The sequence below is a fragment of the Balearica regulorum genome, chromosome 1 (genome assembly GCF_011004875.1).
Source record: "Balearica regulorum gibbericeps isolate bBalReg1 chromosome 1, bBalReg1.pri, whole genome shotgun sequence".
NCBI lineage: Eukaryota > Metazoa > Chordata > Aves > Gruiformes > Gruidae > Balearica > Balearica regulorum.
This window is the reverse complement of record NC_046184.1, coordinates 52834205-52856455: the sequence shown is the minus strand read 5'-3', so window position 1 is coordinate 52856455 and position 22251 is coordinate 52834205. Positions and strand designations below refer to the sequence as shown.

General features: G+C 35.6%; 1 protein-coding gene across 1 annotated transcript in view; it reads left to right on the top strand.

The window, feature by feature from the left end:
* The window catches only part of ANKS1B (ankyrin repeat and sterile alpha motif domain containing 1B), a 450874-nt gene that overhangs the window by 110068 nt on the left and 318555 nt on the right, over positions 1-22251 (top strand). The window contains 1 exon segment of the mRNA XM_075749435.1: positions 4047-4187. Coding sequence (XP_075605550.1) covers positions 4047-4187 — 141 coding nt within the window.

Below are 22251 nucleotides of genomic sequence, written 5' to 3'. Positions count from 1 at the left end.
GCCAAAACTTTATGTATGTTTTATACATGACATAAAGCTTCTTGAGCTGTGAACTCTGTAGCTTTAAGTAATAGTTAAGATTAAAGGCGCTCTCCTTTTCTTTTCCTGTTGACTTTCAAGAGTAGAACAGATTTTCTCTGCTTTTTTTTTTTTGTCTGTACTTATCATTCTGTCATATTGCTAAATATTGGCTTGTTCTCTTAGATCAGGAGAGACATCAAGTTATTGTCATAGCCAGTCTGATGTACGTATATCAGGAGAACAAATAGCCTGTTTACAGAATAAAATATCCTTTGATCTAACGTATCCTACTGGGCAAATTTTGCCTTTTGTGTAGATGGAGACATGAAGAGGAAGACTTCCATACCTATATTTTCAAAGGCATAATCTAAATCCTCATCAGATGTGAAAATCAGAGGTGAGGTGTCAGGCCCAGTAGAGTCTGAGGAAAACTTGCCACTAATTGCAATGATCCACTGTCCTTATGCTAGATCTTGCTACTCCCTTGCTGCTATATTATTATTCTCTCTTTTTTATGTATAGATAAATGATATTGTTAGTCTCTTACTGCTGTAAGCAACTTCTAATATTTAATTCAATGTTCCATTAAAAACCAAAACTTTTATTAAATCTTTTATTCTATATCAATGTCTTGTGGTTTCCCTACCAATTTTTCCTTTCTGTAAATCATATCTAATATCTTTTAAGGTTTTCTATCTGTTTTGTTTGAGGATACATGATGCTTATACTTATGCCTTTTCTTGCTTAGGCAGAGTTTGCCTTTTTGAAGCTTAATATTACAGTTTATGTTGACTTCACCATTTCGTAATGTCAAATTCAGTTAATTGAGCAACTATGATCTAGGTGTTCATTTTCTACCTACATTTACTTTTTCTCTTTGGAGTCAAAACAGGCTGTGTCTGTTTTTCTTTAGGTGACAGAAATCTCTTCCTCTCTATTTATTTATTTCCTTTTTTTTTTTGAGAAGTGGGCATAAATAACTTTGGTTTCACTAAAACTCTTTCCACAGGGCTATTTCAAGGCTTCCCAGCAGCATGCACAGAATTAGATTTTTATGTCCAAAGATTCTCTGAGGAGGCAAAATTAAATTATGCAACAGAACAGAAAAATGAGGGAATTCTGGGAAAGAAATGAAGGCTGGGAGAGAATAGCAGAAAACTAGGTGGTCTGGGTTGGGAGTTTTATGGGCTTGTGTGACAGTCTGAGGTCTGCGGATTGATTGTAGATCTTCCTGTATCACACCTGTCTCCTCCAGGTGCATCCCTCTCCTCAGGATATGCAAACCCATTCTCCCCCATTTGGGGGACTTCTGACTCCTGTTTCTCTCATGCAACCTATTAACTCCTTTGCTCCTCTTTGCAAATGCTCTCTGCAGCAGCTCCCACTTATCCTTTTGCACCTGTTGTCTGGGAAGAACTGGGCTTATGGCAGCAGGGATGGGTGAGAAAGGTGATAACGATAACTGTTTCTTGAGACTTCCCATACATTCCTCCTAATGGTTCCTCTTTAGTGCTTTATCAGCAGCAGAAATCTGGGCAAGAAGACAGAAATCAGTCATTAAGCACAAAAAGACCCAACGCTACTCCGCAGTAGTCTGTAAATTAGCCTGTATCATGTAATTCATACCTGGATTGTCTAGTTGCAGAGGAGTACTAGTCTATTCCAATAGTGTGTCTAATGAACCTGACATCGACTGGTCCTTTTTTGAATGATCAGGAGATCTGCCTATATAATATTCCCCACTCCTCATTCATATTGACAACATTAGTTAAAATTTGTGTGATCCTCACTCTATCTTAGGCTATTTATATAAAATAAATCTAATGTAAATAATACCTCTTTTTCTCATTGGGCTTGTGTATTTTTTTATTGTTCAACAATATTTTTGCTATGAATTTTTTCTACTCTGTTCCTGTAATGGCTAAATACTCACATGTTTTCTCCCTTGAATGATTCAAATGCATTGAATGTCATTATTCATCTTCCTTTAGTTGTGTTAAAAAATTCTCTCATATTATGTGTGTGTGTTTTTTACCTTTAGAAGGTGCTTTGACTATACTTTTTTTGTGTGACTTTTGTCTTAATTCACTTTGGCTTTTAAGATCACAGCTAATGTGTGTTACCTGCTTTCCAGTACCTAGTACTGCTGCAGTTCTCTGCTTTTTGCTCCAGGTGGCAAGAAGCACTTTATTCTCTGGTACAACAATTCTGAGATTTAAGATTTAAAATATAAACGTAGGACAACCACCATGGAAGATGGTGTCGTAAATAGAAGGGAAAGACCTGTAGTCTGCTTCCTTTGTCTATGCAAATGCATAGCAATAATAGTCCTTCACGACCCACACTCTGCAGAGTTAACCCAACCCTTTTAATAATCTGTGTAAGAATATTGGTTGCTATGGCAACACATTCTGTGGTACCACTTGACTGTCAAAATAACCTCATGAAATATCATTCTAAGAATGTTTTAGAAATTGACTTTTAAAATAAAAAGTAAATAAATCCACCTTACTTTAGAAGATATGACTAGCTTCATGAAGTCTGCAACAAGGGCACAACCATTTTCTGAGGAGTATCAGACTGATAATTAGCTATTCAGTGAGCTGAACTAGAATTTAGAAATATTTTTTCTGCTTAAATTAATGGCATACAAACCGCATCTGTGTATAAGAAGTTAGCACAAGAGTCAAAGGTTAAATGATTCTCAGATGTTACACAATTTGAGTTAGTAACTGTCTGTGTGGTGCCTTCGCTTCTCTTACAGTTTCCATCAGCTTGTGTTCATCTTCAGAACTGCTGCTATTTCTCCACTTCTTTCCCCCCCTACTTTTCTTTCACCTCATAGCAGTGCTTTAGAGCTAATGTTACCACCAGATTAATAGATGTGGTCAGCTATTGTCGCATACAGCATTATGTTGGTCAGGGAAAAATCCAGCCACTTCTAAAAGATTAAGATGAACAAGCATTCCTAAGGATAGCATTTAGTATATGAATATCAGGTAGGCTGCACAAACAAATGTCAAGCAGACTAGAACAGCTATTACATATTCCAGTTTAAATACGGACAAAGAATTAAGATCTGAGTAAAATTTACTTTTTTGTTGTTGTCATAATTTTTTTTAACATAAGATTTAAAAAATCATTCATTACCGGCTTAGCTTTCCTCCTCCTTCTCCTGAAATCAATAGAAATTGCCACTGCAATTCATTTAGTTGAGGCAGATTATCCTGTGTAGCAAAATAACATAAATAAATGGGAAGTGTCCACTCTTCCTGTTTGTGGCTGTCATAAAAAATAGGATACTGGTTTAAGCAAAAATCAGCAGTATTCCCTTATCACTGACACCAACATGGAAGCCTTAATGCTCACAACCTAATGACTTTTTCCTATACCTTTCATTCCTTCTAGCTGATGAAACAAAATAAGACAGATAATTTTTAAATAATTTTTTTGCCTACAAAATAAGCTAACATGTTCATTATTGGTAAATATAAAAAAAATTTGAAACCTCATTTTTTGATTGAATTTCTTTCTGCAAAAGACTTGGACTCATTCAGGCAAATGTAATACACCTGTACTTTTCTGAACACAACAGATGACTATTGAAGCAAGATCCCCTTATCTTATATTATTTCCTTCTTGTGGATAGTATTTTTTTACATATAAATGTTAGTTTTTATTCTCTGTGGGATATCCTAAACTTAATGATGTTAAAGCAAATTTCAAAGTAAAATGATGTAGAAATTGCCAATTATGATGAAGAAGATAAATACATATTTTTAATGTATGATAATATGTTCACTCATATTTAAAGTATAATTGCAGATAGGTCAATATGCACCTTCCTTAGAGAGTGTGATTTTCATACAGCAGATTGACAGTTGAGTAGTTACTTTGTATTAAAATAGCAGTTTATCTTTTGGAATATATAAATTGGAATCTTTTAAGTTCTTTTCATTAAGTAAATTGTTTCTTTACAATATATCACTGTGTTTAATTTGAAAGTACTCTTTCTTTATGCACAGAGGCCTTCTTCAACATGTTTATCACCAAGAGAGGAAGATGATGATGATGCAGGTGAAAATACTTGTGGTCCTTCAGGTTTATGGGAGGCATTGACACCATGTAATGGATGCAGGAACCTCGGATTTCCCATGCTTGCACAGGTATGTGTTTATCTTTTCATCATAAAACATTAACTTTAGAAGAGTTGCTTAATCTCTTCTCTGTCTTATCTCTTACCGTAATTTCTAGTCTTGCCTTATTCCTTTCATAATTGTTACCTTCAGTCTTCATTTTAACCTCAGAATCTGGTTTTAAAATTAAGTGTCAAGGTTTGGTGATCCTACTGTAATACTCATCCAGATGAGTTTAATATTGAGACTGATGTTTATTACTTGCATTTTAGACATACAGTTTTTATGTTGCATAGCTTTCTCTTCTGATGCAGTCTCGAAAGAAATTTTGAAGTCACATAGTTTCCTTTGGGATAAGTACTCTGTTTTTGACCAGCTTCTAATTAATACAATGACATCTCAGCAACTTTCTCTATAGAATTAATTGAGGACATCATGCATAACTCAACTGATATAAGAATATAGCCTAAGATTTCTCTTTGAAGATTATGTAAGCTAAAAAGTCCCCAAACATTTTCAAATGTTCATGATAATACTGAGGAGAATAAATAAAAATGAGTCATATACTTGGGTCTAAGTCCCAACAGTTCTCAGAGCCGACCAGTCTGCAGTATCCACCAAGGCATGCCAACAGCTGTGTCCCTGAACAAGTGATATTGTATTGCTACAGAACAGGATGATGCTTATTACTGCTTCTGGGTCTCCCTTGTTCTCTCCCCCCACTATAGTTTAGCACTCTCATTTCTGTAACATTTTTCCTGCGCTTTTCTTGTAGTATTGAATGGAGGCCTGCCAAATTGCTGTTTAGAAATGTCTGGTTTTTCAGTTGCATCCTTACTTGGCACTGCATTTAAATAGCTTTGTCAGATTCTTGTGTACCAGATTGGAATTACATATCCTGTCTCACCACACTTTATACACTGTTGCTTTCATACTGTGACTGTACGTTTTATTCCCTTTAGTCTCATGGGACTTGCACCTGTTTGAAGTCAATGGTAAAGCTTCCACTGCAGTCAATGGAAACAGGATATGGCAACTAACGTACTTGAATAACAATGAGCACTGCCCTGTCTTTTTATAAGGAGCTTTTATATTCCTTTCCCCTTTCAGTAGCTGTTTTCTACTTCATACTATCTATCATTTTAGACATTTGGCAAGGTGCAGAGCTGTCGGAATTATCCTGATTTACAACAGGAGTGCTGTAGTTACTAAGTCCTCATTTTTAAGAATTTGTTTCAAAAAATATTTCTTAAATGGAGCTTTTCATATTTAAATATGCATCACCTATGGTTTAATTACTGTTAAACTTTCTTATGATGAATATCTATGCTATTTTGGAGTGATTTCCTAATTTTAAAAAACACTTTTGTTTTCCTTGTTTCTTTTTGATGTAAGGTATATGTGAAGTGTGTTATAAAATTGAGGAATGCACTTAAAAATAGAATAAAGTTAGCTTTGTTGGTTGGTATCTCTTTCCTTTTTATAAAGACAGATTCATTTCAAGAATGATGTAAGTTTTAAGATAGTGACTCTTGAATTAGTTTTATTCATTGTATTTAAGTTTTAAACTCAGCCTTACAATATCTCATCTTTCTTGCTCCAAGAACTAATAAGTTTTTTAATAACGGGTACAAAGAAAGAGTGTATTTATTCTGTGTTCATTCCTGAAATGACAGATTGCCTTTTTAGATTGTTTCTCTCCATAAAAATTGAAGACAGAGATAGTTTCAGGGTTTTGTTGTTTTTATGGAAGAAAGAAAAGAAGTTAAATAGTGAAAAATCTCCAAATTACAAACCAGTGAATTCAGTGTATAAATCGTTGCCATCACTGCGTGCAATCTTTCAAGCTGTTAGCTAATCTGTTGGATCTTTCACATTTACTTCAGAATGCAGCAGAGGACATCTTGTTCTAAGGGATCATGAACACAAATTATTTATTTCAGTTTTTAGATTAAGACCAATATCTTGAATTGGTCTAGCAAATTATGATAGATATAATCTGCAACAGCCTGTTTTAGGTAAAAGTGCAAAAATGTGTTTCTCATGCTCATGCCAGTCCACTAACATAACATAAAATGCAGACTTCATCTTGAAAAAACAATGAAATAAGGGTACTTGACATGTTGTAAAATCCATACGCTACTAAAGATCCCAGAATACGGAAAAGGGTCTATCAGTTACTCTTGAACACAAACGAGAAGTTCATTTTTCCAGTTCTAGTTAAAAATAAATTTTACAACTATATAAATATACTGTGTTTACACATCAAAGGAGAACAAACATAAAGATTGATTCTTGGTTTGTATACACAGCCAGAGGTACAATGGTAAAATGAAAGCGAATTATAGGAGAGATTATGACAATGTCCATCTGTGACTTAATGAGCTCAGTTTTCAATATACCAAAGAAAAGAGCAGTTATCTCCTTGACAAACTTCACTTCTTTATTGCAGTTATGGAAAAAGTCTTGGCTGGAGGTACTTCTGACATGCAGTATGTCATTTCTGTCTGTACTGTGCTGGGAAGCGTCATTTTAGAAAGGCCTATTATAGAAAGTTCTGTGTAAATTGTTCTGCGGGTATCATTTAAAACCTAACACAGCAGTAATATAGGTATTCTCAAAATAAGCAACTATTGTTTACAGTCTTTTACAATTAGTGAAGTCCTGGAATAGCTTGATGGAAAATCTTTATGTGTATTGTAAAAATTTCAGGGTTTTAGAAAGTGCCCAGTTCTACATCAGTATGGAGCTAACAGTCAGATTCATCCACCCCCAAATGAAAAAAAGCCAGAGGGCAAGGATACCCAGCTGGATTTTGAGAGACTGAAAGTTAAATGCCTCCTCTTATTTTAGCAGAGAGTGAATTCCATTTGTAGGTTATGATTTAAGGTTAACGTGAGGCTATTGCTTTTTTTCTGAAACTAATCTTTCTTTTTGGGCAGAAATTCCATCCTTGGTAAAACTGAAGCACATTTTTATGAAAAGTGTTTACTTCCACCGATGTGTATTTTCTAGCTGAAAAAACCTTTCTTAGGCAATTTCAGATTCTATATTTTCTGGCTGTCAGTCAGTACAAAAGAAAAACCTTTTTTCCACCTGTATAACTGAATATCTTCTACAGATTCCAGAATTTCTAATAATCTTAAATATCAGTGCAGTAAAAACAGTTTTGAAAACTTTCAAAGATGTAAAACCGCGAAAGTGCTTCTACAGAAGTCTCAAATTCTAGCATTGCAGGCTTCATTGGAAACAGTTTACTCTGCAATGACATGTCAGCTACACTGAGACAAAGCTTTTATAAATGGTTTGATAGTACTAGACCCTCTTCCATGGATCTCCAGTTCTTGTAAAATCTTCCTACAGTAACTACTGAGATTTTTAATGATTTAATGGTTGCATTTCTGGCCATCATAAAATTATGATACTAATGAATGTTCTTCCTGTCCAAGAGCTGGAATAAAAGAATATGATATTTCATATATAGTTTTCTTTCAGAGTAGCCACAAAAATAGAAATTATGTGACAAAGTATAACATTTAGCTGGAGAGGTCTTGCTATGCTGTACGTAAATACTGGAAAGAAAACTGAGATATGATCCTTAAAAAATATTTTTGAGCAATGTCTGCTAATGATAAAAAAAACTAGAAGCATTGCAGTGTCATTATTATTGACCATCTTAAATGAGGAATTAGTATGAGAGAGACTGATAATTCAGCTAAATATAGAATGGGAAAAGTTAGAGGTAGAAACAGCATAATCAGCTACATAACCATATGGGTAGTTACAGTTATGAGCATTTCCAAAGAAACACTGACTGCCAGGACAGAGTTCTGCAGATAATTGGGTTGACACTACAGCTTTGTATATGCTCTTCTTGAAGGAATCACAGCACAGATGTGATCTTCACAGCAGTGAAGATGTAGAAACAGGGGCTTCAGCACAGTGACTGACCTTGACCACAAACCTGCTGAGACTGCAAGCCACAGAGTCAGATTGTAAGACTGTACCACCATGTTGTCTGCAGTTTGTAAATTGAAGTGATAGTTTCAACAGGCTTCTCATCCCAGTCTGCTCCTTTCCAATGCCTATCTTCTCTACACCAGTCTATCTGTCGCTGTTTTCTTGTTTCGGTTCAGGCACTTTGCTATTCCACATTGTCTTTGGTTAGTCAGTGAACGGAATTAAGTTTTGGTCCTCACAAAGACAAGAACAGAAAATTTAGGTTGAGTAAGGATACACCCCTTTATATTTTTGGTAAAAGGAGTTTAAATTCTGGTCCCTGCTCTACGTATATGTTTATGACAGTTTATGTAGAGTGCTATAAGCTTAAGACTACAGTTATGGTCATTTTTGGATGGTTTTTCATCTGGTCAATTTTCAACTTGTATCAAACTTTTCTTCGGCACAGTAAAAGATTTGAAAGTACCCCCATACCAGAAAAGTCTATAATCTAGTAGTAGATAGGAGCTGTGGATGTGGATCTCTAAAACAGAAAAAAACAAACTTGATCATATCTCCTTGGAATACTGTAATTTCGGTATCATTTTGTGCAAGACAGGCACTTCTACCAGCCTAGATTAAAAATTAAAAAAAAACAACCCCGAAAAACATAGCTAGCTGTTTCCACTGTTGTAGAAGAAGCCCTATCCAGTAAGGGTGTGATGCATTTTCTAGGGACAAAAAGATCACAAATTCCCAGGGAAGGCTGTGTGCATCTGTCTGGATAGTGTATGTCTATTTAATAGTTCACAGAGATTCAAGGGCATTTTGGTTGACTTTGTTTTAATGCAAAATAACATTGAGACAAAGTCATTAAGAGAACTTTGAGACATGCTGAATTAAAAAAGCTGGTCCCTAGCACAAGCAAAAGCTCTGTTTTCTTGTGTGTGTATAGATGAGCTACATCAAGTTCTGCCCTTTGATGGAGGAACGTTCAGTGCACACTGGTCAAAAACCAAGATGGAATAAAAACGACAGAGCTTTATGTTTGCTACTTTATTCAAGACTAGGAGCAGCCAGAAAGTCAGTCCACACACTGGGGTCGGGATCAGGCCTGGTGAGGTTAATCAGGGACCAAGACCAGATCCTGAGGATGTCTGTGGTGATGAGGCAGGTTTGAAGTGAAGCTGGGAAGTCAGTCTGCAAGTCAGGGTCCAGATCACTGGGGTCATTAGCCCAGATGTGCTAATGGGCACAGATGTGGCAGAATTAGAGATGGGCACTTCTGCAGCTTGTCTCAGGCAGGAGCTGAGGGCTCAGGGCTGAGCTGAAATGGGGCTCCTGTGCCCATGGGCACAGGTGTGGGTAGGGGCTCCAGGTGAGGCTGTTCAAGGACAGCAAGACCTATTGCTGCACTCAGAACTGTGACAGATACTAATAAAAGCGATAAAATGGAAGCTGAATTGAAATGTGGTAGTTATTTGGCCTGTTATTGCAGAAAAGAGTAAGACCAAGAAGGAACACTTACTGATGTACTAGATTGCTTTGCACGCACTTCATGTACAGGTTATCCATATGTGCGTGTAAACATATTTCATCTGCTTTTATAGCTGCATGTCTTGGCTGGCATTTGTATAGACACAGTATTGCACCGCAGGATCCTTTCCTGAATATTTCCAATGCTGCATGCTGCAAAAGCAGATAGGATTTGTAAAAACGTGTGTTTATGTGTCTTATAATGGTCTAGCCATGCGGTACCAAAGTACAGGGACCACACTAGCTAACAGTAGGGCCTGGGCTATGCAGAGGGTTGTGCCTGTTAGTCTACCTGGGTCCCATGCCTACCTTACAGGGAAGATGGAACCTTACTTCTGCAATCTCATTACATTTAAATGCAAAATAGGCATTAAGCAGCTCAGGTCTGGAGGTAAAGATACTGGAATACTTCAGCAATTTTCCCCATAAAATCTCCTTATGACAGAAACTTAGAAGATTGAACAAAGGGTAGCTCCTCTCTCTCCTAGTTTGTCCGAACGTAGGTTTTGGGAAAGTAATAGGAAGCAATTTGAATGAAGACCAGTTTAGTGAGAGCATTTGTTTGCTTTATCAATTGGTTAAGGGCCCCAAGGTAAGGAAGGGGTAAGGAATACAGTGAGTAAGTGTAGAGCATTGTTGTGTGCCAGTAATAGACTTGTTTCTTGGTCTTAATCTCCTGTTCTGCAGTGTAGGTTAATTTACTCTTCAGCTCCTAATATGTTTATTTTACAAAGTTTATCAGTACCCAGATACATACATGCTCACTCACATTTTCTCTGAAATAAAGCAGCATACTCCAAATGTATGAAACTTTCTAGTTTTCATTCAATTTTCTTTTTCATGGATAGAATGCTTCAAATAATTCTCTGCTAAGAGGCAAACAGGGTCTGATCTGTAGAGAGGGCTGTCTGCAATGTCAGACAGATGGGTGGTGCGGAGTCCTGTGTGATCATAGCAGTATTATCAGTTTAAAGCACACCTTAATTTTGACGGCCATGCCAGCGTATTTTCTTAATTGTGATATAAAGTAATTGTGAGATAAAGTAGGTTTAGCTGTGTCCCATTTAGGAAGCTGCTGCATCAGCTTGACTGCACTGTCTCTTGAATTGTTATATGGTTAACTTAAAAATCCTGACAGTTATTCCCTATGTTTGATATGACGGCCAACCAGGAACACCACATTTGTCTAACTATTACAAAATGAAAGTATTATCTGTTAAGAGAATTGCAGTTGCTATGGAAAACTGAACTTCAATTTAAAAGCCATAAGTATAAGTCTTCATGTTACCAGTTGCCAGGAAGCATGGCTATTTACAAAAATATAGACAGATATGGAAAGTTTACTTAAATATTTAAAGAAGCACTACATTTTTAGCTTAATGTCAGATTTTCATCTTTTTAGAAGCAATGAACTTCTGGGAGACCTTCACATTTACTTTTAAGACTGAGCTATATTCTGCTTATACAACTCCAGGATTCCTGGAGGTAGGAATTCTACCAACTTTGTCACAGGTTCTCCTGTGGAAGAGAAATTGCCCCCCAAAATGTCCTTTATTTAGAGGGAGGGAAGAGAAAGTGGACTCCTGACTACATGTCTAGGAGTTAAACCATATATAATACTGTTTCTTTATTAGTATAGGCCATGATAGGAATGTTTGCAGTTTGATGCATCGGTTAGTAGGGTTATGTGTTTCATGTCAGACTTCCAGAAGATCATCATGTCTGTCTGTACTTCTTTTTATATAATTTTAAAAAGTAATTTTTAATGGGAAGGAATTTTATATTGTGTTTGTATTGTAGAAGTGGGTTAAGGTTACTCTATAAAAAGCCTGACATTGAAAATTACTATGTTGCAATTTTGTTTACAATTGCAAAGACAGTTCTGGATGCATGATAGATGAACGAGGAAATTAAATAAGGAGCTAACCCAGTTTTCACATAGAGATCAAGTCTATTCCTAAAAAATCTCTGTACTGATACTCTGTGGAGAGAGACAGCATGACTCTATGTTGTATCTTCCTGGAGAATTTTAGTACTGGAAAATTTATTGTTCAGTATTTATTTTCATTTTAACATATTCTTCCAGTTTGGACTCCTATTTTCAGTTTCCTATAAAAATTTTCTTAGCTTTTAAGCTTGGTGCGAGTGTTATAGTAACTTTTTGAACAGCTGAGGTGCAGAGGTGGAACTATAAAAGAGGGAGTATTTCTTTTTTGCTCTTTAATAGAAACAGAGAAAAACAAAGAGCATATTTTTAACTAAACACTATTGGCTAAAGTATTTTAACAGCTTGGATCCAAGAAATGGTGTTATCCTTCACTTCAGTAACAACTTTACCTCTCAGTGCATTCGGTGAAAGTACATCTCAAATTAGGCTGGTAAAGAAACAGATTTGGCTAATATTACTTGGTGCTGAAGTTCACCAAAATTAGAAATAGAAGGCCTTGTGGTATTATCTAATTGGAGGAAACCTGTTTTCTTGTTTGGTGATGTACTAATTTGATAGGTAGAGACAGAATTATTTTCCAGGGAGGACCACCGTTAGCCAGGAAAACCGGCATAACATGAATAGCCAGAGTAAGATTGTTGTATTATCCATAATATTTTCCTATAGTTTCTAACCTTCAGTGAATAATATGATTGTCTTTTTTCTTTTCTTAATTTAGTAGATTAAATGATGAGTTCATTTAAATGGGATTGACACGGACAGCTGTATTATCCATAAAAAAATATTTCTGTTAAACTCTTGATTTGCACTGTTGTGTCTTCTGCAGTAAGCTGAAGTTTTATTGGTAATTTCAGGAACACGCCACCCACACACTGAAGCAGCTACTGAAAAGTGCAATGTGTATTCTGCCTAGAAAGAATCAGCAGGTGATGATTATACCCTGCTGAACAGTGATGGGAAATAAGTATATTGAAAAAAATTGTGGCTTATTTTAGTGCTATGCTACATTTTTCTGATTGTGTTTTAAGGAATGAAGCTGAGCATTTTGTTTTTTCGTATAGTATGTAGCTTCTTAATTTCCGATGTAAATTTCCAGTTGCCCATGACTTCAGATGTCTTGTGGCAAATGCATTTTTACTGTACTGGTTGTACAATCTGGACACCACTACACAGGTATGTAATGTAACCAGAGATTTTGTAATCTGTTTATCTTTGGGTATTTTCAGAATTGACTGGACAAGGCCCAGAGCAACCTAAGGGTTAAGATAGCTCTGGTTTGACTGAAAATTTGGATGAAATGACTTCCAGATATCTCTTTCATATAAACATCTACATTCTATAATTGTCTGTAAAATTCTAGATATATAACCTCAGATGAGCTAATTTCTTTAAAAATTCAGGACTGACTCAATTTTTTTTCAATTTAAATTACTGTTTGTGAAAGTTTGACTATCCCTGTCCAGCACTGTGTAAATCGGGGCACTGCTGGTCTGTGTTGTCTCTTCGTGTGGTCATGAAACAGCAAAGTTAAATGGGATGAGATAGAGAAAGAAGAGGGGTGTCAAACAACACTGGAATTGTTGATATATGTCAGAAGTCATCTGAAGTATTGATGACCATACTAATTTCACGATGGACTTTACTATTAAAGATACTCAAATTCATGTAGAAATTAATGTTGAATTGACCACTGTCACATTCCTAACTGAAATACGGCACAGTGATCAACTGGGAAGAACTTAAATAGTATAAATATGTTACATTTTGTTATTTTGTGGTTTGCAATTTAGTGGTAACCAGACTTTCAGGGAATGTTTTTGCTTTCAGTACTGCCTGACAAAAAAAGGGAAAACGGAAAAAAACCCCATCAATTTGAATTGCACAGCGAAATGATAGCAATAATGCATAGCAAATAGTTTTGTACATGAAAGAAGTTCAACTTTGTATTAAAAACTTCATGATTGAACTTCAGCTGCTTCACAACAGAAATATTAAAGCAGTATGCTGAAACTTGAAAACTCATGTAGAAGTTCCTGGTTACTCTGACCAAATGGGGTTTACTGTTCAGTATTACATTTTGTGAGGGGAAAAAGCCATCACAGATACTTTGTATTTGATGTTTCTATGATAGTAACAGGACGAAAAGAGTTTATGGGCAAAAGGGCTGGTATTTGAGGTACGTGGTATTAAGAGATCAGTTGGGTGCTGATATCTGGGCGCTGTGATTACTACACAGAGTAGCCATTAAGTCATGCTGTGGTAAGGTTGCAGTTCTATGAAGGGCTGTTTAAAGGCACTTGACATTTTGCGACTTTTTCTGAGCCCAGCATTTTTTTTTCTGTTTTGGGGTTTTTTTTGATGGTGGCACAAATATACCACTGAGAAGCTAATACTGGAAACTATGAGGGATTTTTTTTTTTTTTTTTTACTTCAGTTTTTAGTACTAGCGAAATTCATGGCTTCATAGAGTAAGTCTCTAGAGGAGTCTATGAAATTGATAGAACCTGATTTCTTTCTGAAGAAAAGCCCTGACTGACAACTGAGCATTTAAAAAGAACAACGTCGTAGTCTGTACCTGTGAATCCTCTCTTGCTGTACAAAAGAAATTGCGTGCCTTGGGTTTAATGTCATGTCTGGCTGTTGTATTTCACTGAAAACTTTTATTACCAGTACCCATTATACTGAGTCTGAAAATGAGATAAACCCTGACTCAACAAATTACTTAAGCCTACTTAAGCAGAAGCATTAATGTGCTTAATCCCATTTGGGCTTCCATGCATACGGAACGTTATCAGAGGACCCTTATGTGTTCACAAAAATCCAAACCCAGTCTAAGGCTAAGAGTTTCTTAAAACCTGAAAATGATTGTTATGGTTTTTCCACGATTAATAATTCATAATTAAGATAAACTCAAGAATTAGGCCCCATCCCTGGAAGTGTTTAAGACTAGGCTGGATGAGGCTTTGGGCAATGTGGTCTAGTGGAGGGTGTCCCTGCCCATAGCAGGGAGGTTGGAACTAGATGATCTTTAAGGTCCCTTCCAACCCAAACCATTCTATGATTCTATGTATTGGAAGTTAGATAAAATAAACTGAAGTTAAGGAGAGTCCATATTGGAGATATTAAAGGGAAATATGTAAGACTACATTGTTGCATGTTTTCATGATGAGGTATTTTGGATTTGTTTATTGATAAAAAATGTGATCTGCCAATTCTAGTCAAATACATCTTTTCACATTAAGGCCTCTCAGAAAGGTAATTCAGCTAGAAAATGAGGAACATCCTGGTTTATGTTTTTGTACCTAGAATGATATTAATCATTTGTATTGCTTTAGAATGCAAATGCTCTATTCACTTTCCAGAACCAATAAGCAGTCCTAATCCGTAAAATCTTACTATAATAAATAGAAATAACAGTAATACTACTAATAATATAGGGGATAGTTGTGTTACTTTAGAAAAAGAGGGAGATAGCTTTTGTAAAAACATGTTGTAGATGTTTTTCTGTATAACCAGAACAGTCCACCAGACATTTTGCAGAGTTTTTCAACATAAAGGATATGTGTGAAGACATTGAGGTAAATTGATAAATTGACAGTATCAAGTTAACTATAGTATTTTGGGAGGTGCTATAATTTTATAGCATCCTAATTTTTGATTCACAACATTTGGAAATGAATTCACAACCATGTGGAAAAAAAAGAGAGAAAATCTTTAGACAAAGTTAAGTCCCATTTAATTCTACCTAATTTTGAATTTAGCAAAATTGAGTCCATAACTCTCAGACAGTGTTTTAGCCTACCTAATTGTCTAAGTACTTACAACCCACTAGCTTTGTCCCTAATCAGCCATTATGTTTAGCAGATGCTTAAGTTTTATATACACATGAAGCTTTTTGAGTAGACTGTTGTAATCCATTTGTATATGGACAGATGCCTAAATTTTGCCTTATTCAGACTGGTTTTATACAGTTATTGTTTTTGCGTTGCGATGAATAAATATTAACAGCAGAAAGTTCATTCAGAAACTCATCTGGGTGCTTGTGCTCCCTGTATCAATGAGAAATTGTGGACATCTCTGAAGATGTTCAATTGATTGCTCTTTTATGTTCAACAGAAAGCGACTGGAAGCCAGCCAGCATGAGACACAGAGTGATCTGTTTGACTACATGCCTAGCTTTTGAGCTAAATTTGTGTGCAAATTAAACACCAGGGCACTTACAGAGGGCACACAGCTGACAAAACAGAAGGCTTTCCTTCACTCCTTTCTGCCCACTTCCAAAGTGGACAGATTGTTTCTTTTGAATGTAATAATGTTCTATTGTAAAGTGCATGAACAATTTTTGAGCTGCCTCTTAAGAATAGCTATCTTAACATCTTTCTTCTAAAGACAATTATTTCTCATCAGGACTGTGTAACCAAAGAAGAACTGCGGACACTCCACAGATTGGATTGTAAGTGGCTAGAATCTCATGAGGCTTTGGGCAACATGGTCTAGTGGAGGGCATCCCTGCCTGCAGCAGGGGGGTTGGAACTAGATGATTTTTAAGGTCCCTTCCAACCCAAACCATTCTACGATTCTGTGATTCAACCCAGAATGAAAGATGCACTGGAAGTATTTCCTGTTGTCTGACTTGAGGTGGTTCCACATGAAATACAGGCTTTCTAAGTAGCAGGTTTCTTTTTCTGACCAACACTGTTTCCTCATTGTGAAATTATGAAAGGATCTTGAGTTTGCAAATTACTTGAGTGTATGTTAACTTTAGGCATTCACATTGCTATTTTGAAGTTGAGTTACTCATTTGTTGAAAAGTTAGAAAATAGTTGAATCAGAACCTAGAGCAACAGAATCAGTACGCAAAGAGTTGTGTACTTTTTGTCTTCTTGTTTGTGTGAAACACTGACATAGTAGTTTGTTCACATATGAAGGAAGGTCACACAGCATTAAGAGAGACTATCTGTAGTAAAAGTATTACACACAGCTTATGTGACTGCAAATCTGGGGCAAGATTCCTGAATTCTGGCCAGACATAGGATTCTGTGGTAGTTCTGAAACTCGAATCTTGCTGCGAACCTTTGGAAAGTTTTTTAAGTTCAAATTTCATTGAAAATGTGACATTGGTTCCCTTATAATCCTTATTCATTTCATTTTATGTAATCACCACATTCTCAGTTTCCATTATGCAATAACTAAGGCTGAGTATTTGCAATAAATAAGTAGATTATCTTACCACAGAAATCATTATAGTAACAGTTAAAGCAGTAGAGCTTTGACATAAAACAGTGGGATTCCTTATTTGAAGAGCATGTTTATTAGCTGAATGTTTCTTCTTCAGTGATGAATAGTGAATTAGGTAACTATGCTGATGTATTGTCTTTATATTTCACTCTTACATAATTGAGTTCAACATGGCCAAGTCAGTCATAAAATTGCCGAGTATGTAGGCAGTATGGTAAGATAGCACTGGATGATGGAACTTTTTTGTATCCATAAAGCTATGAATGTTACTGAGTTTTGGCACATTTTTGGCCAGGAAACAGTACAGTTCATAGAGTCCCATTAAGAACTATGGTTCGAAACTGTGGTTTGAAATAGGAAATTACTGGGTTCTTTAAGAATGTAGGAGATATGGGCAACATTGTAATAACATTTGTCTACAACTGTTGTGCATATTTCTGTATTTCTCCTGTTGTAATGGAATAATTTATTTTACGGTTTTTAAATACTGATTCTAACTTGCTGTATGAATTGACTTTCCCTCTGATTGGCTCTTACTGTTAGGTTCAGTTTTCACACTGCTGAAATACCATGCTTACTGTAGACAGAGGTTATGTGGTCCTATTTAATTAGAAAGTACTAACTTTTACAAACTTTGCGTGTATCTTGGGACCTTTAAAGAACAATTAAAAAATGTTGTTGTTCTGTTGATTTTGTATCTCATTTTCTTTTCAGTTGTGTACCAGATAAGGGTATGATTCATGATGAAGTTGTCCATTTTTGATAACATGAGTTTCATTAACTTTAATATTTGGAAAAACATTTTCTTCTTTCTGTTTTACTGTGGGAGCTTGTGTAGGAGGGGTTTCTTTTAAGAGAATCTTGGCTTACACTGTTGCAGTAATCACTATTATAGCAAACATAATTAATTTTTTACTTCTTCAGTATCAAACTGGAAAACTTTTAAACATAGGAGATTCCCTTTCCTGAAATAGCAAATGTTTATTTGTAGCTTCTATATCCATTGTATATGGCATCAAGTAATTGGTTTATATTGTGCAAATTTGTGAGTGTTTACCTGACTTCAGAACAAGACACATGGGCAGATACAGGATATTTTCAAAAAACGCACCAATTATTTGTAACAGATCGTGGATTAACACACAATGGTAAAGCTTTCTTTTCAAAGAAAATATCTTCTATAATTTCTCATTTTAGTGATGTTATCTGCCCCCCAATCAAGTCAGTTTGTAGTTCTAGTGTTCTTTTCTGCTTTATGTTAATAGCGAAAATTATTCACACAGATGATGTGTTTTTCTTCCAGATCTACTCAGGTGTATTCAATTCCTCTCTTCCCTTCATGGCAGCCCATATATTTTTCATTTACTGGCACAGTAATTGATAGGAATGAAGCTATAAAATGTGAGAAAATTTCAGTCTGTCTGCTTAACATAGAGTGGTGTGTTAATTTTTTTCTGCATTTACAGACCCACTTAAGAGTTTCTCAATATCTAACATTTTCTGTGGTTTTTGGCCCTTATAACATGAGGGATTATTTTTACTTCATATTTGGTGCTTCTATTGGAAACCTAAGATTGGTAAGGTTTAGTAGAGTAGTAGACAAAGCTTGTTTAAGAGCTGGACATGCATATGAGTTTTTCACCTGGCGAAAAGAAGCATGAATGGTTCACTACCTTGTGGTCCAAAGGCAGAACTATAGATTCTTATTCACTCTTTCTGTGAATATTTCACACATGCTGTCAGGCACATTGAAAAACCTTAGCCCAAAGTGGAAAATATTTCTTTTATTGGCTTAGGGGAAAGTGATTTAATGGTAACTTTAAAAAAAGATTTTGAATTAATCTGTCAGTTGTTAGTCACATACTATTGAGATCCCTGTAAGTCAGGAGATCTACCACTCTTGCTATAAAACTGTTGTGATCCTTTTCTTACAAATAAGAAAATCCTCTCCTTTTCTGAGCGAAGAGGTCTGATTATGTAACAAACATACTGTGTAAAATGTCCTTTCATAACCACCTTCAAATCTTTGGGCTGTCACCAAGTGAGGTCCAGAGTCTGACAAAGTACACATGTATTTAGCAGTCTCAGGGAAAGTGGAAAGCAGTTTCTGACCACAGTAGGTGCCAGAAAAACCTTCCTTCAGTGTTCTGTGTGATTCGAACTTTGAATCTGACACCCTTGAAACTGTGACACTCTACTAAGCCTCTTCATTCACCTTCTGAGACTTCTGGCCTAAACTTCTCACTTTCCAATAAGTTATTTTATCTCTTACTAGAGAAAGTATTGGATGAAAATAAATGTTTGTATGGGCCCTCCTTTGTGTATGAAGTTCCAGCTATGAAATGATACCTGGATACTTTGACAAAGATTAATCAGTGGTTTATTATCATTCTTAGTGATATTCTATTCTTAATTTTTTCATCCTGAATTTTTGATTTACCAAAATTTTCCCCATGTATTGAGCTAAGTGCTTTTTGTGTGTGTGTCTGTGTGTGTGCTTTTAAGACCTAGGCATTAGAGCATAAGCAACTTGCAGAGAAGTTTTGTTTCCATGGAGCTGAGGTTTCAGTTCATTTTATCTTTTTAATATAATAGCCTTTATTTTAAACAGGCATTTTCCTATAGCTTGATACTCAAACAAGACATGTTTTTTTGTTTAATGTTGTTCATGAAAACAGTGGAAAAATGGGAGGATATTTAACCTGGAAATTACTTTCTAGTTTGTAATTGCATTTTGTTCAGCTAAACTAAGAATAATTTATTAAACCAGTTATTGTATTATGCTACATTGCCACACACAACCATTAGCATTTGCATAAACCAGATTATGTAGACTTGCAGTATATTCTTTGTCACAGTGAGTTATTTATTAGAGGAAACATCTGCTCTTTTTCATGGCCTGAATGTTGTATGCATGGGAAAGCATGTAACATGACTACAACAAGCTAACTTCATTTGAAATTCTGAATATCAGCCAGATAGAATTATGAAAACTCTGCATAAAATACAGTGATATGTTTCTGCTGCTGAGGTTAACACTGCATTCATTATGCTCACAATTTACCCATATTTTCAGACATTTATAGTTTAAGCTACATTAGTGAGTTTTGTATTGTAAAGCTTTGTAGGAACCTTTGGCTTTCAGGGATTGACATCTGTAGACTTTTCGTAAGAAATTTTAGATTCTATACAGGATATGTGAAAATATGCATTTGAAAAGGAGGGGATAAACCTACATTTGGGGTGCTCTGTAAGTAATGCTTATTTTTCCTCAAACACAAAGTTTGAAAAAGCAGATCTAACTTTTTTTAATGGTTTCTGAAAAATTACACACCATCTTTACATTTCTAACAACATAAATATACAGGACAACAAATCTAGCATGTGTTTTAAAATGAACATTTCTCTAATCTCTTCGGTAAACTTACTCATAAAGGCTGTTTCAGGTGCTGGAGGGAAAGAATTATTTTGGATAATTCTGTACATGTATTATTCCTACAACAGCAAACCCACTGTTTCAGATGCTTGATGAGAGGGTAAAAGAGAATACCCTTTTAAATTCTATATTATAAATACTTTGTGCAGACCATAGTAGATCCTCCAATGTCATTACCCTTAAGTGAGATTATTGGGGATTTTCCAGATTCCGTAATATATCATGAAGTGAACCTTATTATCTGTTCTATGACAAATTACATATTCAAGTGTTTCTAGCTGTCATAACAATGAACATTTATCATAGTTTGACTCATGAAAAATGATTCTAATTACATGATACTATAAAAATTACTTTGCTTAAATTATTAGTAATAGATAAGTGTTTTTACTAGCCATAAAATTATAGTAATATTCCTGATTTCTTTCAATGGAGAGGCAGTCAAATATTTCACCATCCAATTGTGGTTTGGGGTTATGATGGCATAGGAAATACTTTCAGTTGTTTTTCCTCAGTACATTATTGTGACAAACTCACACAACACCCTTCAGGTTCAAGCATTGTCCCAAGCACCTTGCTGCATGTCAAAAAGCTATCCTCATTATCCTCAGTCACTGGTCAGGGCTTCTTTCTTGCTTGAATTCTTGATTCCTCACAGCAATCTTTGGTTACTTATCATGAATATTTCAGTGTGAAGTGTCCCAGTTCAACAATGTTATACATCAGTCTGTTTACAAACATCAAGAAGTATGTTTGATACAAACACATTCAGACTAGATATAAGGAAGAGTTTTTTTGCAATGAGGATGGTGAAACACTGGAACAGGTTGCCCAGAGAGGTGGTTGATGCCCCATCATTGGAAACATTCAAGGTCAGGTTGGATGGGGCTCCGAGCAACCTAATCTAGTTGAAGATGTCCCTGCTTATTGCAGGGGAGTTGGACTAAATGACCTTGAAAGGTCTCTTCCAACCCAAACTATTCTATATTTCTGTGATTCTATGACATAAATGGGATAAATGCAATAGTCATTGCTCACTCTCATGGTAATCATTGACTTTGGGTTGATGGAGCGTTTAGGATCAATAACTCCCTGCAGTTTTATTAATAGAAGTATCATAGTAGTCTCCTAAAGAACAACTGGGCAGAATTTATCCCAGTACGATGAAAGAAGAGCCACTTGGATTCTTCATGCTGTTCCTCTGGCAGGCAGCAACCCAGGGGAGAAGATACGAAACCCTGGTGGATCTCAAGGGGTAGAATTTAATAGCAGATCTTCATTATCTATATAAATGCAAAAGAAATTTTCTAAAGATGGCAGATACATAGCATTCTTCCTTTCTACATTTATGAGAATATTTCTCCTTTCAGGTTTATTATTCAGAAGAAAAGAAACCCTCTGTATCTTACTTCCACTTCTTGTCATTATATACTTGCAGATAATCAATAATTATAGCCATAAAATTTTCTTTAAAAGTCTGAATTGTCTGAAAATATAATTTAAGGCCACCGAAACTGCCCTCTAATCACTCTCTTTCTAAATCAGTGTCCTTAAGTTACATTTTCATGTATAAATATGCATAGGGGCATTCTTGCTCCCCATACTTACTAAAAAAGTACCTTAGGGCTAAACTAGCTATTTCTTGTAACCTTTGTAATTCTTATTAGGTGTCTTACATAAATTGTGAGGACTGTTAGTGTTTAATGACAAGGAAGTCATATATCAAAAGAGACACTTAAGCAAATACAGATCTAGTAAATTTTCAAATAGCAGGATATGGTGTGGCCTTCATCTGTGAATAGCCTAGACTTCAGGAGGTCAAGACAACAAACAATTTAGAATTTATAAGTTATAAGTCAATAATAGCCTGATGAGACACAACATACCTATATGAATTATCACTGTGATGAATGTGATGAATGAGATGTAACAGTACATCTTTAAAGAATAGTTTTTCTGCTGTTGCTTGTCTGGCAATCATGCCTGACCGATATGTT